Source organism: Ovis aries, chromosome 14 (assembly GCF_016772045.2).
Source record: "Ovis aries strain OAR_USU_Benz2616 breed Rambouillet chromosome 14, ARS-UI_Ramb_v3.0, whole genome shotgun sequence".
NCBI classification, from domain to species: domain Eukaryota; kingdom Metazoa; phylum Chordata; class Mammalia; order Artiodactyla; family Bovidae; genus Ovis; species Ovis aries.
Genome location: NC_056067.1, coordinates 15,633,561 through 15,659,909, shown reverse-complemented (window position 1 = coordinate 15,659,909; position 26,349 = coordinate 15,633,561). Strand labels below are relative to the sequence as shown.

General features: G+C 36.1%; 1 protein-coding gene across 7 annotated transcripts in view; it reads right to left on the bottom strand.

The window, feature by feature from the left end:
* Positions 1-3,286: 3,286 nt before the first annotated feature.
* The window catches only part of PHKB (phosphorylase kinase regulatory subunit beta), a 236,778-nt gene continuing 213,715 nt past the window's right edge, over positions 3,287-26,349 (bottom strand). For all 7 annotated transcript variants that reach the window (XM_060398304.1, XM_042231578.1, XM_060398307.1 and 4 more), the window contains 5 exons: positions 17,740-17,874; positions 11,554-11,683; positions 6,911-7,018; positions 4,808-4,948; positions 3,287-4,159 (listed from right to left, as the gene is read on the bottom strand). In XM_060398304.1, coding sequence (XP_060254287.1) covers positions 4,022-4,159; positions 4,808-4,948; positions 6,911-7,018; positions 11,554-11,683; positions 17,740-17,874 — 652 coding nt within the window. In that variant the 3' untranslated portion in view covers positions 3,287-4,021. The remainder of the gene's footprint in view (positions 4,160-4,807; positions 4,949-6,910; positions 7,019-11,553; positions 11,684-17,739; positions 17,875-26,349) is intronic.

The window sequence follows — 26,349 nt, the reverse complement described above, 5'->3', positions numbered from 1 at the left end:
AAGATATGGAACATCCTAGGTGTTCGTTGATGATGGATGAATAGATAAAGTAACATTCTACTGCATATTGGTGGTGGTTTAGTTGCTAAGTCGTGTCTGACTCTTGTGACCCAGTGGACTGTAGCCTGCCAGGCTTCTCTGTTCATGGGATTCTCCAGACAAGAATACTGGAATGGGTTGCCATTTCCTTCTCCAAGGAATCTTCCTGACCCAGGAATCAAACCCAAGTCTCCTGCACTGCAGGCAGATTCTTTACTGACTGAACTATGAGGGGAAGCCCTACTGCATATTATTCAGTCAGAAAATAAAAAAATCTTGCCATTTGCTTCAACATGGATGGACTTCCAGAACATCATGCTAAGTGAAGTCAGTCAGAGACAGAGACACACAAACACTGTAGGATCTCTTATATGTGGAATCAGAAAAAAAAAAAAAAAAGCAAGTTCATAACTACAGAGAACAGATTGATGGCTGCCAAAGGTAGGGGCTGGGGGAGTAAAAGGGGTCAAAAGGTAAAAATAAATAAATAAATAAACATGATACATTACTGAGCAACAACAACAACCAAAAAAAAAAAGAAGAAAAAAGAAGCAGTATATGGCTTTTTATGGATGCACAAACCTAAAAGCAGGATGTAAGTAAATTACCAATTTCAGTTCAAGTCACTTTCCTCTTTAACCATAATATTACAAGAAAACTTACATTGAAATATAAGTCATACTTTAAGTAATGCCCATGCTCATGTGTTACCTGTTTCCTGCATTTGTATGGGAAGGGAGTGGGGGTAAGAAGAAAATACAGTAAAAAAAAAAACAGTAAAAAAAAAAAAAGAAAATACAGTAAAAAACACATCTATATTACTCTAAGCCATTTTGTGTATGGTGAGATTATTTTTTCTTCTCAAGAAAATGTCAAGGCATTTCTTTTTCTTAACACACATTCCAGACATTTTAACTGGATATTTTCTCAAAACTCACAAAGGAGTTCCCTGAAGTATTTTCACTAGAGTAAATAAGCAAACAAAAAAGGGCAAATCTATACATGCATGTGTTTTTTAAAAAAAAATTAAATACATATGTATAAATATAAATTCAATATATATGCACATATAAAAAGGAATCTATATATATTTAATATATGTATGTTATATGCATGTTAGTTTTCCCCAATGAAATATTGTTATCGATGTTTTTTCAAGGAGTTCAGATAACTTGATGCAAATCTAATTAATCTTTAGTACTTCTTCAAGGTAAATAATAAAGCACCATTAGCTCCATTTTTTTATGTTAAGGAAAAAGAGAATCAAATATGTAATAATAGAACAAGCTTTCTTGGTCACTCAAAAAAGATACAGCAAACATACAGAGCTCACAAAAAATATAATGTGATATAGCTCTTGCATGTGTGTGCATGTATATACAGTTAGCTCTCTGTGTTCCACATCCACAGTTTCAACTAACTATGGATTGAAAATAGCCAGAAAAAAAATTCCAGAGTTCCAAAAAGCAAAACTTGAATTTGCAGCATATTGGCAACTATTTATACAGCATTTACATTGTATTAGGAATTAATAATCTAAAGATGATTTAAAGTATATAGGAGGATGTATGCACTTCATGCTATTTTATATAAGGAACTTGAGTATCCATGGATTTGGGGATCCATGAGGGTCCTGCAACTAATTTGCTGTGGACACTGTGGGGTGACTGTACAGTCTGATTGTAGTATTCAAATACATCCGCACTGCCAAATATAAGTTGTTCTAGCTCTTTTAAATTATTGGCCATTGGAGATACAACACTTATTTCAATGATACCACTTTTATTTCCTATTATGTTACTAATGGAATTTTCTTAAGAGCCAGATTTATGTTCTTTATTTTATCAATTTCTCTGAATCAAATTAAAAACAATTCGAATGACTAGTGAGGAATTCTCTTTGAGCAATAAACACTCACAGCATTTACAGCTTGCAGAAATGGTTTGTAATCCAGTAAGATGATGGTTCTAGACAGAAACCAGTGATTGGTTTGGAATCAGAGACAGTGCAATCAGAAAAGATAGCCTAAAGCAAGAATTCTTGTAGAAGCTAGGAGAACTCCTCCTAAACTGGGTCATTTCCCATAGTCTGAATCAACTGTTGCTGGCTTCTCCCTTGTGGATTTTACCTGGAAATGTGGCATTCTAACACTACAGTCCCACTAGAGAGAAGAAAAATCAGAGTCTGTGGTAGATTAATGAAATATACATAGATTTTATAATATTAGTTAAAAGTACATAGATTCTGTACTATAGACACAAATCTCAATTCTTTTCATACCACAGAAGTGGAGGAGTTTATTACATAATCCGGACAGTATAACTTATTTCTTAATATTCATTTATTTAGCTGTATGGGATCTTAGTTGTGGCACACAGGCTCTCCATTGCATCACGTGGGATCTTCTGCTACGGCACACGGACTCTCTAATTGCGGCCTGTGGGCTCAGTGGTGGCAGCATGTGGGCTCTGTAGTTGTGGTGCACAGGGATCTTAGTTTCCCAGCCAGGGATCAAACCCTGTCCTCTGCACTGCAAGGCGGATTCTTAACCACTGTACCACCAGGGAAGTCCTTGGACTTTAGTATTCTTAACTGTAAAACTAGGATAACAATTTCCATTTCATATGATTAGTATACAAATTTGATAGTATAATTCATGTGAATCACTTAATACATAACAGATTCTGAAAATATTTTTCTCTCTGATTTCTTAAAACAAAAAAGTTCTATAAGGTAAGATTGTACCTTACTTTTCTCAGTTTTGCCAACCAGCACACTCTTTGCAAGTGTACCTCAAAGATATGAGGAATGTGCCCGACTCCAGATTTTTTCACGTGCTCCTGCATCCATTTATTTCATATCAACCTGACTTGTCGCTTAAGCTACTTGTCCTTTCTGTCTTAGATCCTTTCAAGACTTTATAAATGGGCTGTATTTTCTGTGACAAGTTTGACTTTTCAGGTGAAACTCCCATAAGGCTAGTGAGAAAAATGACTCCCTTTGGGGTCAGGGCTCAAATTAATGGGCTTCACTGTAACATTCAGTAAGGAAATAAAGTGATGAAATTTTAATGTTTAACCTATGTTATATTTTCATTAACATTAGCTTAAGTAAATTTGGTAACAAAATACGTGTAATGGTAGGTACCATAGATTGTCTTCCATCTCCTGATCAATTAAATGAAAATATTCAGGAGTAATAAATTCAATATTGAGAATAATGAGAACAAAGAATGTATTCAGATATATTCATTAATTCAGAAATAAAATTTAATGATTTTTAATTTTGTCTTTATGAGTACAAACTAGGTTAACAGTTCATACTTATTTTTACTAAGGATGCAAAGAAAATATTTGATAAGGTATAGATTTATTACTTTAGTCCAACCCCTACAGTTAGCACAAATACAAAACCATAATAATGTTTACAAGGTAAAAATTGTACAATAGCTCTGTATTCTAAAATATTACCAATAATGCAGTTTGAGAATAAAAATACCAGCCTGTTGATTTTGCTTTTATGATGCATATTAATATCTTGTTCTAGAAGCATGTTACTTAACAAGAATTCACCAGTTTTTCAATATACTTTCTTTCCCGGTATGCATTATTAGTTGGAAAATTCATTTAATTGACAGTAAGGTGGGAATTCAATCCAAAATGAGCAAAGGCTCAATTTGAAGAGTTATGTAATCAGAAAACATGCAGTGGTAAACTTTCAATTAATAAACTATTACTACTGCTCAGTCAAGATTCTTACTGTAGTTGGCATAATCATGAGAACTTATTTTCAACTGATTACGAGCATCTCTTACCATTAGACTGGTTATGGCATGCAGGAAGTCCAATAATTCCACCAAGGGTGTGGCGACCACTTCACCAGCATGGTCAGCCCACACATTAATGGCTGCCTCGCTTAAGCTTCAACACAAACACCACACTGCTGGAAAACCTCTCTTAGCAAGTCTCTGCCACTTTCCTCACTAGCTAACCAGACACGGGTCATCATTGCTTGGCTTGACTTCTCCTTCCAGCAGCAGATTCATCACGACCTTTGTCAAATAGCTGCATGTCCCTCTTTTTCCCAGAGGGGGAGTGTTGTAAAAGGAAGTCATGTCATCCTACAAAGGAAAATAATAAGTGAGTCGTCTGAGTTTTTGTTTGTAAAGAGTTGACAGGTAAAATCAGTGTCAGCCAAGAGGGAAAAATAAATTCACAGGAAGATCTCCTTGTGGAAAATATGAGCTTCTTGAGTTTTTCTTTTATTTTCCTGAGGCAACTTCTCAGCATATAAAACAAAGACAGTATTTTCAGTATTCTCCTTTTTGCTGATAATTTTTATTTATTTAGGGAAACGTTTTATGGATGAGAATAAAATATTAAACAGACAGCCTGGAAGGAGCTATATTAGGTAGTACATAGCACCAGTGTGGCCTGTTACTCATTCCCATCCTCCCAGAATTTAATTTTATAGCCTTCTGGAATCCATGGCTTCTTTCTGGTAAAACACATTTTAACTGCTAACTACAAATGGAAATTTATCTCTTCTTAGATATCTTTCTAGTCAGAACTTTTTAGCTGAACTGACTACTAATTGATTAAAAAGTAACATTAATTCCTCAAATAAATCAGACTTCCTCCTGTTTTGTACTCTGTATATCTGTTTTGAACTCTGTCTATCTGTTTTGTAAGTTAAATGATAAGGGATTTAGGGATACTCTGAAGAATTGAGAAAAAAAATTCAACAAAAAGCTATTTTCTCTACTTACTTGTTTTTCAACTTCCTTTAGTCGACTCTCATCTTTCTGAAATTCATGAAATGCTTCTTTCACCAGTTTGTCAAGATCTACTTTGTCTTGAAATTCTAGCTCAGGGTTTCTTTCCAGTACAATGGATACGACCATTAGTAACTAGAAGAGACAGACATCAAAAGCCAATTATATGAACCATAAAAGCAACATAGTCTGCATATGTTTTCATTCTTTGCTCAGACTGATGGATGGTCCTTGTATTCCACAGCCTGTTCTGTACAATGATAGGTGTTAGGATCATCTATGGATGGAATCTTCCTAACTATACAAATTAATAACATGAGTTCTGTTTGGAAATCTCACTTTTTTTTCATTGTCTGTATCCCTGTAGCTATATGGAAATGTTTTTCAATCACTTATATCGATAACTTAGAAAAATGACTTTTCTAATCCTGTCACAGTACATAGTACCCTATAGTATCCAAAGTGTCTGAACTCTCTCTAGTCTTTAGACCTTCGTGCTTGGTGGCAAGCAAGCCACTCTTTGGTGGACCAAAACAGGGTCCAGTGGTGCTGAGGCTGCCTCAGAAAGCAAGGCAGATGAGTACAGTGGAGATTTTGGATCTACGCTTACGATCAAATGACTTGAAGTCTAGCATGCCAAAATGAGTATAATTCTCTGACATCACAGTATTTCTCAGGGGACAGTTATGTTTTAAACAGTATACTTAGGTGTGATTCTTTATGACATGAGCACTATTTGGTTTGTATAAGCTATCTCAGTTTAAGGCATCATCCTATTGTTTGGCTACCGTGTACATTTATCCTAAGTAGTAATGTTCATTTTATATGACAAACTGTAATACGCAAAATTGCATCTGAGTATACAATGCTTGGTAAAGACTTTCTGATGATGATTATGGTTCCTGGTTTGTACATGAAACAGGATAAAGACATAATTTCCAACTTGGGAATCTTTCTGATATACTTTATTGAAATGTTTCCCAATTAGTACCTGAAAGAACCAAAGGAAACACTAAGAAAAAATCCAGGAGTCACAATGTGGGAGACCTTGGGGCAGAGCTTTAGCCGAAAGAATTTGAAGTTTTGCTCAAGTTCTAAAGGTAAATTTCTTCTGCAAAGAGAATGACCACATTTTAGGGGCATCTATAGGCATGAGATAACAAAAGGTTAACGGTACAAAGAAGGCAATCACTTTTCTAAAAATCCCATCCTTTCTTCACCTCAGTCTCTCTCTGTCTCACTCCCACAAGCGATGAAACTGATTGGCTGATACTCTTACCCAAATTCTGGCCTATCATAGATGAGGCTGAATCTTGCTCAGCTGACTATAGCTCCAGACATGCTGGATTTTAGGAGGCACCACATCCAGTTCAACACTCACTGAGAGCTTCTGTATCAATAGGACATATTACCCACCCTCAAGAGAGACAGAGTCTGATGGAGACATTCCCAGAGAGACAAAGTGAGGATGAGCTATACATTATATCCATTCAAGGGAGTCTCTAGGTATTTGATATAATACTTTAAAATGGCAAAAAAGTATGTGTATGTGTGCATGCACAGGTGTGTGTATTTTAGCATTTAACTTTATATGCAGCAATGATGATATACAAAATTACACACTTTCTCTGTTCACAGAGATGTCTGGAAAGGTGTCCCTCAAAATAATAGTGACGATCTATTGCTAGTGGATATGGAGATATATTTTGGTTTTCTTTTCTATAATTTTTTCAACTATTGAACTTTTCTACAATAGTCATGAGTTATTTCTGTAAACAGGAAAAAATGAAAATAAGACAAACAGAAAAAGGTCACCTCCTCTCTTTTATGGTACTGCTGATGCACTTACTGTGGGGATGAGTGTGTAGCTGGGAAAGCTGGCCAGTCAGTCTTTCTACCCTGATGGATTTAAGATGTTTGAATTGTTTGTGTGCCTCGACTCAAGGGTCAAGGATGGCCCTCTCCTCCAGGACTCAACTGGAGATCTGGGTTAGGTGAGGAGTGAATTTCTGTCCTTGTAAGCAGTTTCCTTTACACTGGTTTTCAGGGAGCAGATAAAAAGCACTTCTTCAGCAATCTACATTTTTAAATACAAACCTCCACAACAATCTGTCTGTATTTTGGCTGGTCAATATTTCCCAACATGTCTTCAACAAGGAGAGAGAAATTCATCTCATACATGGTCATATCTGACAGGGTTGGTTGCTGAAAAAAATAACTCAGCATTAAAATGCTGCATTGTTACACTCTGGTTTCTGCTTAACAGGAAAATTTCATTCGTTAGTATCTTTTTCAGCTTCTACAAAACCTTAGAGAGCATTTTCAGCTATATGACCGGATTTTATATATGTCAAACTACTTAAGCTAACCAGCTGACTCTTGTGATAAATTAAACCTCCTGTTTTTAGTAGTTATCTTTCCTATATTAATGTATTTAGGGAAAAGAGGACTGCATTAGAAAACTACTTCAATACACAAAAGGAATGGCCAAAAATTGAACAACACATAAGAATACATATTGCTTTCAAAATTAACACAACAAGTTATGCTTGCCATCAGACTTCAGCCTCTAAGTCACTTGCTATTGAATTAACATCATTTCTGTGGCAGGCCCTTCTGAGCCGGCAGCATAACAATGCACACAAATAAGTGAAACAATATCATGTACAGAAATGGTAAGCAAACACAGAAAAAAGCAAAACAAAAAAATTTTTCTCTAATCTCCTCCTTATATTTCATTTAAAACAGGAGTATTGTAAAAATCTTCCATATACTTTCCACAAACCAAATGAAAGCAGAAAATAAACAAAGAAAAAATCTTGGCATGCATCTTCAAAGGATGGAAGGAAAGGCTCTAAATGTTAGGCTTGAATGACGGGAAGCAGATGGAGTCACCAGAATTATTACCAGAGATGAAGAGATGATGAGTCATACTTGTTTGCCTTTACCTCAGAGCATGATCTACAGTGAATTTACTCATACCCTAGAACATGTGTATCTACTTACTATTCAAAATGGGATTAAGCCCATTGTCTCCTTTCAATTAAATGACAGCAATATTATTTTGCTTGGTGTAATAATGCTTCAGTCCTATATTCAATATGGTCCATCTATTGTATTTTGTATTCAATACAATCCCACATACTGTCAATGATTATAGGTAGTACCTAATTCAGGGAAAAATGCAGCTGGTGCAGGCACACCTTGTTTTATTGTGCTTCACTTTACTGCACTTTGCAGATTTTTGTTCTTGTTGTTCATTTTACAAGTTGAAAGTTTCTGGCAGCCCTGTGTTTTTAGATGATAGTTACCAATTTATAGCAAATAAGTACTTTTAAATTAAGGTATGTATATTGCTTTCTTAGATACAATGCCTAGCATGCCTAGCAGACTACAGTATAGTGTACACATAACTTTAATATGCACTGAATAACCAGAAAAAAATATGTAATTTGCTTTACTGTGATCATCTGGAACCAAACTTGCACTATTTGAGATATGCCTGCAATTATAACTGTTTAGATGTCTAGCAATGAGATTAATGGGGTTATGGAAGGAAAGGAAGATCTTTTCATGGGTTCACATCAATGTCCTTTTAATAGATCTCATTTGAAAAGTCAGCATAGCTAGTATGCAATACGATAGTTAAATCTAGAGAAGAGCTATCAGGCTACCTTATTTTCCAGTCTCTGAAACAAGTGGAAAGTGTAGCAAAGGAGTTAAGAGAAAAGGCTCAAAAGCCAAACTGCTGGGAAGCGGGTCACACTAGGTCAGGTGCTTCCTAGATGTAAGACTTTGGGAAAACCACTGAGCTGTGTTGCAGTCTCCTCATCTGTCAAACAGTAGTAATACAGTTCAGTTCAGTTCAGTCACTCAGTCGTGTCCGACTCTCTGCGACCCCATGAATTGCAGCACGCCAGGCCTCCCTGTCCATCACCAACTCCCGGAGTTCACTCAGTTCATCATCGTCCATCGAGTCGATGATGCCATCCAGCCATCTCATCCTCTGTCGTCCCCTTCTCCTCCTGCCCCCAATCCCTCCCAGCATCAGAGTCTTTTCCAATGAGTCAACTCTTCGCATGAGGTGGTCAAAGTACTGGAGTTTCAGCTTTAGCATCATTCCTTCCAAAGAAATCCCAGGGTTGATCTCCTTCAGAATGGACTGGTTGGATCTCCTTGCAGTCCAAGGGACTCTCAAGAGTCTTCTCCAACACCACAGTTCAAAAGCATCAATACTTCGGTGCTCAGCCTTCTTCACAGTCCAACTCTCACATCCATACATGACCACTGGGAAAACCATAGCCTTGACTAGACGGACCTTTGTTGGCAAAGTAATGTCTCTGCTTTTGAATATGCTATCTAGGTTGGTCATAACTTTTCTTCCAAGGAGTAAGCGTCTTTTAATTTCATGGCTGCAGTCACCATCTGCAGTGATTCTGGAGCCCCCCAAAATAAAGTCTGACACTGTTTCCACTGTTTCCCCATCTATTTCCCATGAAGTGATGGGACCGGATGCCATGATCTTCATTTTCTGAATGTTGAGCTTTAGGCCAACTTTTTCGCTCTCCTCTTTCACCTTCATCAAGAGGCTTTTAGTTCCTCTTCACTTTCTGCCATAATGGTGGTGTCATCTGCATATCTGAGGTGATTGATATTTCTCCTGGCAATCTGGATTCCAGCTTGTGTTTCTTCCAGTCCAGCGTTTCTCATGATGTACTCTGCATATAAGTTAAATAAGCAGGGTGACAATATACAGCCTTGACGCACTCCTTTTCCTATTTGGAACCAATCTGTTGTTCCATGTCCACTTCTAACTATTGCTTCCTGACTTGCATACAGATTTCTCAAGAGGCAGGTCAGGTGGTCTGGTATTCCCATCTCTTTCAGAATTTTCCAGTTTATTGTGATCCACACAGTCAAAGGCTTTGGCATAGTCAATAAAGCAGAAATAGATGTTTTTCTGGAGCTCTCTTGCTTTTTCCATGATCCAGTGGATGTTGGCAATTTGATCTCTGGTTCCTCTGCCTTTTCTAAAACCAGCTTGAACGTCAGGGAGTTCACGGTTCACGTATTGCTGAAGTTTGGCTTGGAGAATTTTGAGCATTACTTTACTAGCATGTGTACCTACCACAAAAGACAGTTGTAAGGATTAAAGGAGCACTTAGAAAAGTGCCTGGCACTTAAAAATACTTAACACATTGTCAGCAAGGAGAGAATATGCCCAGGCGATCAGATAATTAAAAGAAAGTCTGGTAGGTATTAGAGGAGGCTGGGAAAGAAGCAACAGAAGGCTGCAAAAGTCCACTGTGCCCAGACAAAGGCCCAGTAGAAGCAGCAGGACACGAGCAGTTGAAGTGGGTCCCTGCCCACAGGAGACAGAGGCGCTCCATACAATGGTCACAGACAACACCTTGGGAAGGATTGGAGCACCTATACTGACAACCAACAAAAACCAATCAACAGTCCGTGAACAGCATAAAAAATACTTTTTAAAAGTTCTTATTCATTTTTAGAAAAGAATAATAGATTCACAAAGTTCAAAAATCTGAAAGGTTAAAAAGGATTATCAGTATGCCCAAGCTGTACCATAGACCACAGTCCCTTTCCCCAAAGGCAAAGAAAAGAATTCTATCGATTTCTTGTGGGTTCTTTCATAAATACCCTATGTACATATAAACAAAATGAGTATAGGTGTGTGTTTTAAGAATATTTTATTTTCACAGATATAGAGATCAAACTAGTAGTTACCAGTGGGGTGAGGGAAGAGTAGAGGGGCAAGATAGGTGTGGGAGACTAGGAGGCACAAACTATGTATAAAATAAATAAATATGCTACAGCACAGGGAATATAGCTGATATTTTATAATAACTTTAAATGGAATATAATCTATAGAAATATTAAATCACTATGTTGTATACCTGAAACATTGTATATCAACTATACTTCAATAAAAAAGGAATACTTTGATAAAGACCTTTATCACAAAGAATTTGGCTGATGTTTCAACACTATAAACAAATATAGTACTCCATTTCTAGAAGGCCTAATTATTCACATTTGTGCATAAGCAGAATGATTTAGGTGTCAGAATTAAATTAAAGAATTAAAGAGGCTGGCTAGTTGCTATAACCTGGAAAACCATTTGAAGAAGGGAATACTAATTCATTCAGATCAAACGTCAGTTACCTCTCAGTTAAATAAGTGATTGTCTAATGACCTAAAAGTTACTGTACTTTTCACGTTCAATTCAATTTTTAATTAGTAATTTCTAGCCACAGCATTACTAAACCACTTTGTTTCTTAAGACTGACTTGGTTTTCGAACGTATGTTTTCCTGTTTGAGAGGTTCCCTGCCACTGGCCTATTGTACTTGGTGGTATTTCTACCATCATTGCTATTATTTCTAATCCACCTGATCAGGCTTCTTATTTTTCTCCTTTCAAGTATCTAAATATTCTTAGAAAATGAAATAAGTAGAAAGGTCATTTGCAAAGCAGAGAAGGGAAGAACTCTCTGCTCCTTTGTAGCTGCTCAGTCACTAAGTCCTGTTCGATTCTTTGCAACCCCATGGAGAGTAGCACACCAGGCTTCCCTGTTCTTCACCGTCTCCTGGAGCTTGCTCAGATTCATGTCCATTAAGTCTGTGATGCTATCTAACCATCTCATCCTCTGCTATCTTCTTTTCTCTTTAGGTCTCTTTAGTAGGCCCTCTTACTGACACAAACACAGTGGGGCTGTACCTGGGGCAAATGCCTCCCGGCTACAATGATTCCATTGGGTGTGCGTTCCAGGATCTGCCATACTCTGTCATAGAACCCAGGGGGGGTTCTATTCAAAGAGCCATCGATTTGCCGCCTGTTCAGCCAACATCTGTGGGCCAAAGGAAAATGTCTCAGTGTTGAAAAACAAGCTTGTTCTGGCAAAAAGCAGTGCTTTTAAATGGATTAATTGTTCCAACAGAGTGAGCAATAAAAGCCAAAATCCATCAATGATACATATATACCATGTGTTATAGAGGTTATTAAATATTTCACAGTGAAAACAGAACTTACAGGAAAGGAGAAAATCCCTAAGATTTTAAAAAATTTAACAGGCAAAATGTTATTCTCTAGTAAGTTTCTTACAACTCACTATGTGATCAAATGAGTTTCTAACATGCAACACAGTTCAATTTAAAAACACAGGAACAGTCAATTTCAAAATAAGTTCACCTGGTCCTCACGTGCAATAAAATGTAAGTTCCGTGAAGACATGGGCATTGTATATATAGTTTGATTACTCCTATATACCTCTCCAAGAAAGGTGCTTAATAACCACCTGATAAGTGGGTGAGTGCTCAAAAAAGCATAATGTATCTAATAAAACTGTTGTTGTTTAGTCACAAAGTTATGTCTGACTCTTTTGGGACTCCAGGGACTCTAGCCTGTCCGGCTCCTCTGTCCATGGGATTTCTCAGGTAAGAATACTGGAGTGCGTTGCTATTTCCTTCTCCATGGGATCTTTATGACCCAGGGATCAAACCCAAATCTGCATTGGCAAGTTGATTCTTTTTTTTTCCCTTCAAATATATATATTTATTTATTAATTTTTCTTTCTTCCTTTTTTTTTAAACTTATGGGGCAAGTTGATTCTTTACCACTGAGCCACCAGGGAAGCCCATCTAATGAAATTACCTTATTTTAAACCTTATATGTTAATTTAAACCTTACATTTAGTTTTCTACTTAAATTCAACCAAAGTACCAGTGCTAAAAAATCAGCTACCAAATCTTTCACGTCATAATAATTAATGAAGAGTCAAAATTCTAGATCTATTATTTTAATGAATTTAAGTTTTAAATCTTAAAAATATAATAGTTACTTCAATCACAAACTGCTAAAGATACAGAATTTGCACAATCTGAAAAGAATAAAAAAATGACATAGTAGAATATTATTACAAAAGCTGAAGATAGGAACACATTAATTTTTTATACTTGATATTAAAACAGGCAGCAGAGTAAAATGTATCATCAACCACAAGTAACAATCAACAATATGTCTAGGTGTGAAACTCGTTATGCAGGATACAGTGATAAGAAAAAGACATTTTTTGTTCTGGTGAAAGCGGACCGAGAAGTTACATCACTACACAAGTGAGGAGGCGTCTCCTTCGGATTTATAGCTTCTTTTGGTAGGCCCAGATTTGTGTGGCTGGGTTCAGTGCTATGCTAAAGAAAAAGCCAAAAAGGTTCCTTTGTGATGTTTTATTTTGGATAATGGGTATGCAAACTGAATATTTTGCATGTGATTCTTCCCCTTACTTTGTTTGGCAACAACAACAAAAAATGTTTTCAGAGTTCTGTGAAGTCATAGTTAAGACTATAAAAGGAAAATGTTTGCTTAGAACAACATACAAGGTAGAAATGTGTGAATATTCACAGAGCAGGAATTATTTTAGAAGAATTCTCTTATTTTTATCTTTTGACTTTTTACTTAGAAAAAAAGGTTTACAGAAAAGCAAAAAAAAAAAAAGTTCCCCTACTCAGCCTCCTCTACTTTCTGTCATCTTACATAATCAATAGTACAACTGTCGAAACCAGGAAATAAACATCGGTAGAATACTACTAATCTTATGGACTGTACTCAAATTTTGCCAATTTCACTGCAAATTTCCTTGTTTTGGTCCTGTGTCCCATCTAGGACACCACACTGCATTTAGTGTTCAGGTCTCCTTAGGCTCTTCTAATCTGTGACAGTTCCTCAAACTTTATCTTTCACAACTGTGACGTTTTAGAAAAGTCAGTTATTTTGTAGAATGTACCTCAATTTAGGTTTGTCAGATGTTTTCTCATGATTAAACTCAGGTTATGCAGTTTTGCAATACCCAGAAATGGCTGTACCCTTTCTCAGCACATCGTATCAGGGGGTATGAAATGTTGATGTATCTTACTACTGATGATGTTAACCTTGATCATTTGGTTAAGGTGGAGTCTGCTCGGTTTCTTCACTGTAAAGTTACAATTTTTCCTTTTACAATTAAAAAGTATCTTGAGTGGAAATACTCTGAAATTATACAAATTCCCATTTCTCATCATACTTCCACCCACTAAATTTAGGGGTTCTTGCCTGCAATGGTTATTGTTGTACTTGCCTAATGGTGATCATTATTCTACCTACATTATCATCATTCCACCTATACTTATTAATTGGAATTCTATTGTAAACAGAGTCCCTTCTCTCCCATTTATCTATTTATATCAGCATGGGCTTATGGATCTTTATTATACTGGATGTAATCCAATAGTATCATTATTTATTTTGTTGCTCAAATTGTCCCAGCTTTGGTCATTGAGCCTCCTTCACATTGTCTCTGGCATCCACCTAAAACACCTCTACAGTTTTTGGAGCATTTTCTTACTTTCTGGCACCACATGATGCTTCAGGTTTATCTTGTGTTTTTTTCTGCCCCAGCCCTGGAATCAACTACTTCTCCAAGGAATCCTGGTTCTTTCCATCAGAAAGTGTTATTTGGAAATCAGTATCTGGGTACCAGGTTTGCTCACTGCTATTGGGGTTTCATTGCTTCTAGGTTCTCTTAGTGGACAGTTAGGAAAGATAAGGATGTATGTTCCCATATACATATACACATTCTCATTTATTTCTGTATCTATCCATCTTTGTAAAAACTATGAATTCACAGTGATACTTCCAATTCCAATCAAACACCATGGGGTATATTCTAGCCATTCTCCTTTCCTTATCTCTAACTATATATTTCAACAATGAAAAAAAATCTGGCTCAAATTAGCTGCAATATATTGAATTATTTATTTAATCTCAGTGTGTATATGTATGCTGCTGCTAAGTCGCTTCAGTCGTGTCTGACTCTGTGCGACCCCATAGATGGCAGCCCACCAGGCTCCGCCGTCCCTGGGATTCTCCAGGCAAGAACACTGGAGTGGGTTGCCATTTCCTTCTCCAATGCATGAAAGTGAAAAGTGAAAGTGAAGTTGTTCAGTTGTGTCCGACCCTCAGCAACCCCATGGACTGCAGCCTACCAGGCTCCTCTGTCCATGGGATTTTCCAGGCAAGAGTACTGGAGTGGGGTGCCATTGCCTTCTCCGGTGTATATGTATATGCACCATATATTGGGTTGATCAAAAAGTTCGTATGGGTTTCTCTATAAGATGTCATGGAAAAACTCAAACGAACTTTTCAGCCAACCCAATATATAACACTATGCATGTGTGTATAAATATCAGAACTGCTAATTCCTACCTCTGTGAGAAAAAATAATTTGTCCAGGATTTGTGTGCAGTTCTTTTTTTGTTTAGCTTTACAGTGTTTAGTCAATGTTTTCCAAAGGTACTTTGGTTAATTCTTGTCTTCCCCTCCCCCTCCAGTGTGGTAATATTATTCATTTGTAATATGGTTAGGGTCAATTGTTACTGTGTGTATTCTATTTTTGGATTAATCTCCATTAATGATTTATGTTTGGGGAATAATTATTTATGTTTTAGAAGTATCACTGGAGTTGGAGAGTCAGAGCTATTCAAATGGTCTGAATTTGAAGTATTGCTCTCCCCTCAACCCTACTGCTCTGAATCTATTTTTTTCATTCTTTCCACCCTGTTTCCACCCACTCTCTGAAGGTAACCAATTTCACTAGTTTCTGATTTAGCCTTCCTATATTTCTTCTGCAAAAATGAGCAGATATCCTCTTCTTTCTTACATGAAGAGTACATGAAGAGTAGAGTACTATATTCTTTAGTACTTTGCTATTCTCAAGTAACAATACAGCCTAGAGATGATTCCCTATCAGTTCATAGAGACCACACTTGTTCTTTTTCACAACTTCATAATACTCCATTGTGTGGACATTTACCACAGTTTATTCAAATAATTCCCCATGTATGAGGACTTAGGTCATGGGCATTCCAAAATTTGCAATTATAGAAGATGATGCACTGAATAACCTTGTGCATATATACTCACATTGTTGGAGGCATATCTCCAGGGTGGGTCCTTAAAAATAAGATGAAGACTGCTGGGTTAAAGGGGAAGTGCTCATCTAGGCTTTTAAGATATTATCAAATTCTCATATAGAAGGGTTATACTCATCAGCTGTATATGGGAGTATCTGTTTTCTCCAAAGCCTCAGCAAATGTTCCCCATACTCTTTAACTCTGCCAGTCTGATAGATGAGAAATGGTATCTCAATGTGTTTTAATTTACATTTCTCTAATTATGAGTTAGTTTGAACATCTCTCCAAATATTCAAGGTCCATTTTAAATATTTTAAATGAATTGATCAATTGTATCTTCCCCCATTTTTCTCTTAGGTATTTTTGTGCTTTATCCCTCAATTTTTAAAGTTAGCATTAACTCTTTGTAACACGTGTTTTGCTCCAGCTTCTCAAGTTGTCTTTTGGCATTGCCTATTTTTTTCTATGAAAAATGCTGTTTTTAATTTTTATATAGTTTGATCAATCTTTTATTGCCCCTAGGTTTGAGTCATAGTTAGAAAGTCTTTCTCATACCAAGGTTACAAAGGAATTTACCCATATTTTCTTCCAGCTAAGTCATGTCCAATTTTTTGTGATCCCATGGACTACAGCCCACCAGGCTCCTTTGTCTGTGGGATTTCCCAGGCAAGAATACTGGAGTGGGTTACCATTTTCTCCTCCAGGGGGTCTTCCCGACCCAGGAATTGAACCCACGTCTCCTGTCTGCATCTCCACAGGCAGGTGGATTAGCACTGGCACTGGCACAGGCATTGGCAGGTGGATTCTTTACCACTTGAGCCACCTGGAAAGCCTTTAGCACTAGCACAGTTCCATTTTTTTAAATGTTTAGATCACTAATCTGTTTGGAGTTTATTCTTAAATACAGTATAAAGTATGGATTTTATTTTATCTTTTCCAAGTGGTTATCCAGTTGTTACATCACTAGTTATTTAAAAAGTCCATCCTTGACCTAATGATTTGAGATGTCACCTCTATCACACACAAAATTTCCAGATGTGACTGGGCGTCTATTTCTGGACTTTCTATTCTGTTCAAAAGTTCTATTTTTCTCTTCATGTACTAGCATCACATTATTTTAATTATAAAGGTTGTTAAATATTTTAACTGTCTCTCTTAGGGCAAGTCTTTATGTTTTCCTGGTTATTCTTGCATGTTTGTTTTTCCATATGAATTTTAGTATTTACTGGTCTAACTCCATAAAACAGCTTGTTGGAATTTTGTTGGAATTGTTAGACATCTTTAAAGTCTTCCTGTTTAAGAAAAAGGATGCTTTTCTGTTTGTTCACATCTACCTTTGCAGAAGACTTCTTTCCTAGGTATTTCTAGGCATATAACTATATCATTTTAGAAAGTACCAGGCACACAAATAGTGCTCAATAACTGTTTGCCTAAGTAATTATATTAATACTGTTTTTGTAATAAAAATAACTCTTCAATTCAAAGCAATCCAAAGTATTTGCTTTACTTATATTCTAAGATTGGTACAAGTTACATTTATAGACAGTTTACTCTGAAGATTATAGTCTACTTAAAGAGACAGAGTTACAAGCAAGAATTTAACTAACATTATCAAACCCAAACTTGTGTGCCAAAATGTTGGGAGGAGATGGTGAGTGCTACCAAAGATCAGAAAAGGAATTGACCAAAGTAGAATGAAGTACTACATTCTACACAGAATAATAAAAATTATTACAAACTATACCTAGAAAAAGTATAAAATTCAAATCAGTACAAAATTACAACCAAAGACAGACATTTTAATTAGTATCTCTATGTATGCTGCCCATCTAGTATCGATACTTTGCTACATTTATTAATATCTTACTAATTTCATACACACACACACACACACACACATATGTATAAAATGTTATTGTAAATCCAGAGTGTCCTGTAGGTAACAAAGGACCGTCATTACCTTCCATTCTGTTGAGGCTGGAGAATATCCAATAGAAGCTGTTTTACTTCACTAGGTGACAGTTGATATAAGTCTCTGGCTGGCTTGTTTCCACCACGGATTTGTAGTTCATACTCCATAGCATGGATGATCCACCTGAAACAAAACAAGGGAAGCACGAATCAGTAACTCTTAAAATAAAATCACCTTGTGCTTTTCATTGCAATGCCCTTAACAGCACTGACCCATCCAAAGAAGAATGAAAAAGGCCATTTAAATTTCCTAAACTTCTGATAGAATTACTTCAATCAAGATTGTGTGACATGATTAGACTGTTAAAAATGACGCCTGCTCTTGCATATGTGGTAAGGTAGTAAAACATGAAAATAAACTTAGGTTACTACCAAATGAGATTGATGAGTAGTAGCTGTCACATTACTATTTTCTTAGTAATAGATACATGGAAAAAATAAATAGGATAAAAACTCATTCTAAGAAATGAGCTGTGATATACTATTATATAAATGCTCCTTTCCCAGGAAGGACAAGTATTTCTTACCTACTACATTTATTTTGTAGTCATTCCCTTGTAATTAGAAGGAACAGAGAAGTATCTGACTTTTAAATACAGAGACACAGTTAGTTATAACTTAATTATACTAGTATATTAGAGAACACACTTTATTCAACAGATTTCAGAAGAATCTCTTTAATAGATATTTAAATGCTATTCATAAAATATGTTTTTATTACAGAAACAGCTTTATTATGATTATTTAGGAAAGTATTTATTGAGCACTGTTTGTGTGCCTGGTAGTTATATACCTGGAAATGCCCAAAATATTTCATCATTTTATGTGTAAATAATTTTACTCTTTAATTTGAGAAGCTTTTAGTATTTTTATAGTGTCATCTCATTTCATTTCTGTTATTCTGAGGAAAGAACTCCGATAAACCAGTTATGCAAATTGAAGAAAACTCTGGAAATAACACTGTGCTTTAGGGAATCAGAACTCTACACACCATTAGGAAAAGCCAGGGAATTAGTTTTACACAGCAGAATCCTATACTTTATCCTTAAATCCTTTGTTGAAAACTGAATAACAGACAGGGACTGGAAAGCATCTGGAAAGAATGTATCTCTGTTTACTCAGGTTTTGTCTCAAAAGAGGGGCTGTACAGCCAGTGCACAGGCAGAAACATATAATAGTTACAGCAATGAAGATTTAAAGCAGGGAAGCTACTGCACCCAAATATTTCAGCATCTTTCTCTTGATGTACTCCTTTGAAAGATTGCCTACAAGGGTTATCACAGATGTAGAGATGAAAGAGTTAGACGGAAATAACCAAAAATTAAAGTCTTTCTTTCTGCCAAGGCTGGTTTGCAAAATAATACTGATGCATCCTGATGCACTGACTTTAATGTCTCTCAGTGGAAAAAAATGGTAGGAAAAATGGTAAGAGTTTCCAGTTGAACAGTAAGTAATATCAACCAAGCATATTGCCCTGCCCACTTAGCCAGGCCACAGGAGACAAAGCAGTGTGTCCCTGCTCTGTGACTGCTCCAATTCCGATAAGGCAACTCTCACCTCTTTTTCCTATCCTCTTCACTATTCTTCGTTGTTGCCATTTCTGGAAGTTAGGCATTTAACTAGCCTGCCAGTTGGATACTGAGATAGATTATACTCAATTATAGAGTATCTACTCAATTATAGAGTATCTACTCAAGATAGATTATACTTGAAGAAATACTCAAGAATAGGACATAATAATGTAAAAAACATACTATTACCACTGATAGTACATAACAAATATTTAATACTTGCTCTTTGGTAAGAACAGTAGAGATGACAAGGTGTTTACAAACAAAAAACATGCTTGTGAGTTTTCTGATATGTGCAACAGAACTTGTGACAGAGTTAAGATGTACAATTTGCACTTCTCTAATCAGCTGAAAAGAAAAATTGGACTAAACTTATATTACTGCCAAACACTAGAATTTATTAGGACTTCCTCATATCTCAGTTGGTAGAGAATCTGCCTGTGATGCAGGAGACTGGGGTTCGATCCCTGGGTTGGGAAAATCCTCTGGAGAAGGAAATGGCAACCCACTACAGTATTCTCACCTGGAGAATCCCAAGGACAGAGGAGCTTGGTGGGCTACAGTTCATGGGATTGCAAGAGTTGGACACGAATGAGTGACTTCACTTCACTTAGTGACTAAAACACCAAACCACCAGAATTTATTTACTTGTTCATCTTCACTATTATGAACTACACTTAGTCAAAATGCTAATACAGACATAAAAGTCACAAGGATACAGTTACTACTTTGGATTTTATTTTGATTTTAAAGTTGCTTATGAAATAAATTCTTAAAACATTTCACTTACTGTAAACTGTTCTGTGAACTCTTTAAAATAAAAAAATTCTACTTTTAAGGTTAGACAGAGTTGTTTTCTATTTATTATTGTATTTCTTTATTTAACATTTAAAATTTACATTTGAGGCAGCTTAGTATAATAGAAGCAACATGAAATTTAAAATTTAAAGACCAGCCTTTTAGTCTCCCCAAGCAAGTTAACATCATGAAAAGAAAAATGGGGTGAGGGGTATTGTTTTAGATTAACTGTGACTTAAGCAATGTAACAACTAGTGCCTTGTGGGGACCTTCTTTGAGATCCTGATTATTTTTAAAACAAAGTCATTTTGGGAACAACCAGAAAAACATGAATAAAAATACTGTAATATTACAGAATCATTGCTAATTTTGTTGGGTGTGATAATGGTATTGTGGTTATTAAGAAAATTTCCTTTTCCTTACTTTTGTTGTTGTTTAGTTGCTAAGTTGCATCTGACTCTTTTGTGACCTCATGGTCTGTAGCCTGCCAGGCTTCTCTGTCCAGGGAAATTCTCCAGGCAAGAATACTGGAGTGGGAGAAACCATTTCCTTCTCTAGGGGATCTTCCTGATCCAGGGATCAAATCCACGTCTCTTGCACTGGCAGGCAGATTCTTTACCACTGAGCCACCAGGCAAGCCCCTTCCTTACTTTAGATATATACTTACTAAATTTATGAGGGGTGAAAGTCAAAATGTCTTGGATTTGCTTTATAATCTACAGTAAAAATAGAAGCTAATAAAGTAAATGCAAATTACTAACAATTGCTTTTACTCATTTACATAATGAGTATAAAAGAATTTACCAAATTGTTCTACTATTACACATTGTTAAATTTTGTCAGGATGAAAAGCAAAAACAATAAAGACAGACCTGAATACCAATTCTGTCACTAACCAACTGAGCTCCATTTGCAAGTTATTTTTCAAATGGTAATACTACATTACTATTACTTGTTTAGCTCATTTTATGAAAGTATTTTGAAGAAAAAATAAGAACGTTATGTTAGAATTTGTTAAAAGGCTTTTGAAATTATAGAGGTCAATTTTTATGTTCAGATGTTATGTTCAGATTATGTTAGGAAACTCCTTTTACTTGACTCTCAGACTCAGGCTGGAAGAAGTGCCACATCAATTTAACTTTAGGAGGTATCTATCCTCTATTAAAATAAGTAATTAAAAAATTTTTAAAACACTTTTTAAGGTCTTCCCAAAACTTGAGTTATTAAAACTAAACAATATCTATCACATTTACCTTTTAAAATCTTCAATGCCATAAACAAAGATAGTTGGAGATCTAAACATTTTCCCAAGACTTCTATTTACAAAGTCCTAGCAGTTCTGTGAGCAAAATACAGAAAACATAGTACTCAGCAGCCACCAAAGAAAGGTGACTGTTTTTCATTCATTTGAGCACAAATTAATCTTATTTGTCAGACTGTTAAAAAAAATGCATTATTCACTAAAAAATATTGGTCAAATTAATCTGTTTAGCTTGGAATTGTTCAAAAGACTAAAACAGAGTTCATATCAAAACAGCTTTAGATATGAACCATCAGAGTGGTTCATAAAAAACCAAGAGAGTAAAATCAAAGACATTTTAATCCATTTTTAGAATTACTAATACAAAAGGGCATTAACTCCTTTGCATTGTAAATCTGGTTTCTTACCCACATTGCTGCTGACAAAGTCACCAAACCTGATTCGACAATTCCAGTGTAAAAGCAGTTAATGCAAAATGGGAAAGCAAGCAAGCAAGCAACTGTGAAAGGTCAAAAGAATGAAGGTTATCCTTGGACAAGATCCTTATAAATTCAGTCTGTCTAAAGAACCAGGGACACGCTCTACTTGCCAATAAGCAAATGAGAAAGAGGCAGATATACACATGACTGACCAGATCAACCTTCAAATGTATCATGGTCTGACTTGACGATAAATTCCTCCACACTACTAGAAAAATGTGAAGAGGCAGACTAGCATTCCTATATAGTCCTGGGAATTAGCTTGTCCTTCTAAACACTCTGTGGGATGTGAGGTTGGTTAGCATATGGTGTATGTACTGGCATTTTTCTTTCCAACCCGCCCCAATTAAGGAGTGAAACAGAAAATAAAGTTCATGGAAATCTGACATCATTGGCTGACATTTTCTGGAAAAAAAAAAAAAAAAGCAATAAACAATAGCACTGATCCATAGCAAGAAACAACACTTAAAGTAATTATTTTGAGTTTATTTCAAGATACTGAGAAGTATTTGCCAAGTTTACTGCTAAACAAGTGAATGAATAACTGCGCAAGCATTTTACTAAGCTATATGATAGGAAACGAGAAAGTTGCAAGAAGGGATATTTTGTTTGATTCCTATTAATACAGAGAGGGTGATAATTCGATGAGGCAAAATGAGCTTCCTGTCTGGTAACTGGAGAACAGTCACTCACCCACCCTACCTGTGATCTAATCACAACAAAATAGAGGTAGAACTCGATCATTTCACTTTCTTACCTCATATCAAATGTCAAAAGCAAAGTCCTGTGAATGAGTATCAAACTATGCTAATGAACTCAGAGCTGCATCTATCTCCTTTTCCCTATCTCCATAGGCCTGGTACCTATGACACCAATGGACTTCTCTAAGCATTGGATGGGTGAGCCACAGATGCACCTGTGGGCAATAGAAGACATGCAATGATCATAGTTGCTTACAGAGGATGACCTGGCAGTATGAAAAGCAGTGATGAAAAAGATTTGATAACATATATCTTCAGGAGTTATCTCCTGAATGACAGACCTAGAGCAAAAAACAGTTGATTGGAGGTCTTTATGCTAATGAGCCTGTCAGGAACTCGATCTATTTCAACCCAAAAGCTGGAGCGCAAATCAATACCAAGACAGCAAATCAAATCATTATCAGACTAGAATACCAATCCTGTGAGCAGATTAATTTTGTTCACTGGAGTGCCTGATAACAGTAATGTCAAAGAAATTACACTGGCAGGATTAACCTTGGGAAAAAGAGAAAAAAACCATGGTGGTACTGGTTTAAAGCAATTGAAGCAGTGGGTGATGTAAATAAATAAAATTTAAAAACCAAAAAAACCTGAGAGAGGGAGAGGGGTTAAAACACAGATATAAGCATACATAGTGCAGGAGAATTATGGGTAACATTATCACGACCAAGACAAATATTCTGTTTTAAAAAAATTTATTTTAATTGGAAGCTAATTACTTTACAATACTGTGGTGGTTTTTGCCATACATTCACATGAATCAGCTATGGGTGTACAAGTGTTCCCCCTCCTGATCCTTCCTACCACCTCCCTCCCCATCCCATCCCTCAGGGTCATCCCAGTGTACCAGCCCTGAGCACCCTGTCTCATGCATCGAACCTGGACTGGCAATCTATTTCACATATGATAATATACATGTTTCAATGCTATTCTCTCAAATCATCCCACCTTCACCTTCTCCCCAGAGTCCAAAAGTCTGTTCTTTACATCTGTGTCTCTGTTGCTGTCTCACATATAGGGTTATCATTACCACTCTTTCTAAATTCCATAAATATGCATTAATATACTGTATTGGTGTTTTTCTTTTTGACTTACTTTGCTCTGTATAATAGGCTCCAGTTTCATCCACCTCATTAGAACTGATTCAAATGCATTCTTTTTAACAGCTGAGTAGTATTCCATTGTGTATATGTACCACATCTTTCTTATCCATTCATCTGCAGATGGACATCTAGATTGCTTCCATGTCCTGGCTATTGTAAACAGTGTTGCGATGAACATTGGGGTACACGTGTCTCTTTCAATTCTGGTTTCCTTGGTGTGTATGGCCAGCAGTGGGATTGCTGGGACATATGGCAATTCTATTTCCAATTTTTTAAGGAATTGCCACACAGTTCTCCATAGTAGCTGTACTAGTTTGCATTCCCACAACAGTGTAAGAGGGTTCCTTTTTCTCTGCACCCTCTCCAGCATTGTTTGTAGACTTTTTGATAGCAGCCATTCTGACTGGCGTGAGATGGTACCTCATTGTGGTTTTGATTTGCATTTCTCTGATAATGAGTGATGTTGAGCATCTTTTCATGTGTTTGTTAGCCATCTGTATGTCTTCTTGGAGAAATGTCTGTTTAGTTCTTTGGCCCATTTTTTGATCGGGTCATTTATTTTTCTGGAATTGAGCTGCCAGAGTTGCTTGTATATATTTTTGAGATTAATTCTTTGTCAGTTGCTTCATTTGCTATTATTTTCTCCTATTCTGAAGGCTGTCTTTTCACCTTGCTTATAGTTTCCTTTGTTGTGCAAAAGCTTTTAAATTTAATTAGGTCCCATTTGTTTATTTTCGCTTTTATTTCCATTACTCTGGGAGGTGAGTCATAGAGGATCCTGCTATGATTTACATCAGAGAATGTTGTGCCTATGTTTTCTTCTAGGAGTTTTAAAGTTTCTGGTCTTACATTTAGATCTTTAATCAATTTTGAGTTTATTTTTGTGTATGGTGTTAGAAACTATTCTAGTTTCATTCTTTTACAAGTGATTGACCAGTTTTCCCAGCACCACTTATTAAATAGATTATCTTTTCTCCATTGTATGTTCTTGTCTCCTTTGTCAAAGATAAGGTGTTCATAGGTGCATGGATTTATCTCTGGGCTTTCTATTTTGTTCCATTGATCTATGTTTCTGTCTTTGTGCCAGTACCATACTGTCTTGATAACTGTTGTTTTGTAGTATAGCCTGAAGTCAGGCAGGTTGATTCCTCCAGTCCCATTCTTCTCTCTCAAGATTGCTTTTGCTATTCGAGGGTTTTTGTATTTCCATACAAATTGTGAAATTATTTGTTCTAGTTCTCTGAAAAATACTGTTGGTAGTTTGATAGGAATTGCATTGAATCTATAGATTGCTTTGGGTAGTATATTCATTTTCACTATATTGATTCTTCCAATCCATGAACATGGTATATTTCTCCATCTATTTCTGTCATATTTGATTTCTTTCATCAGTGTTTTATAGTTTTCTATACATAGGTCCTTTGTTTCTTTAGGTAGATTTATTCCTAAATATTTTATTCTTTTTGTTGCAATGGTGAATGGAATTGTTTTCTTAATTTGTTTTCTCATTGTTAGTGTATAGGAATGCAAGGGATTTCTGTGTGTTAATTTTATATCCTGCAACTTTACTATATTCATTGATTAGCTCTATTAGTTTTCTGGTGGAGTCTTTAGGGTTTTCTATGTAGAGGATCATGTCATCTGCAAACAGTGAGAGTTTCTTTTCCAATCTGGATTCCTTTTCTTTCTTTTTCTGCTCTGATTGCTGTGGCTAAAACTTCCAAAACTATGTTGAATAGTAGTGGTGAGAGTGGGTATCCTTGTCTTGTTCCTGACTTTAGGGGAAATGGTTTCAATTTTTCACCATTGAGGATAATGTTTTCTGTGGGTTTATCATATATGGCTTTTATTACGTTGAGGTATGTTCCTTCTATTCCTGCTTTCTGGAGGGTTTTTTATCATAAATGGATGTTGAATTTTGTCAAAGGCTTTCTCTGCATCTATTGAGATAATCATATGGTTTTTATCTTTCAATTTGTTATTGTGGTGTATCACACTGATTGATTTGCGAATATTGAAGAATCCTTGCATCCCTGGGATAAAGCTCACTTGGTTATGATGTATGATCTTTTTAATATGTTGTTGGATTCTGTTTGCTAGAATTTTGTTAAGGACTTTTGCATCTACGTTCATCAGTGACACTGGCCTGTAGTTTTCTTTTTTTGTGGCGTCTTTGTCAGGTTTGGGTATTAGGGTGATTGTGGCCTCATAGAATGAGATTGGAAGTTTACCTTCCTCTGCAATTTTCTGGAAGAGTTTGAGTAGGATAGGTGTTAGCTCTTCTCTAAATTTTTGGTAGAATTCTGTTGTAAAGCCATTTGTTCCTGGGCTTTTGTTTGCTGGAAGATTTCTGATTGACAAATATTCTTATTTTTTATGCCCATTCAGCCTAGTGAATATTGACATTTCAGGAAGAACATGTGTTAAAGCTGACTGAAGCTATCAATCTCTTTAATCATCAGTTCAGTCACTCAGTTGTGTCCTACTTTTTGTGACCCCATGGACTGCAGCACTTCCCTGTCCATCACCAATTCCCAGAGCTTTAATCATACTCAACATTTAAATGATAGAAACAACAGTAAAAAGTCACATTTAAATGAGTCTGAAATGCTTTAATTAATTTATA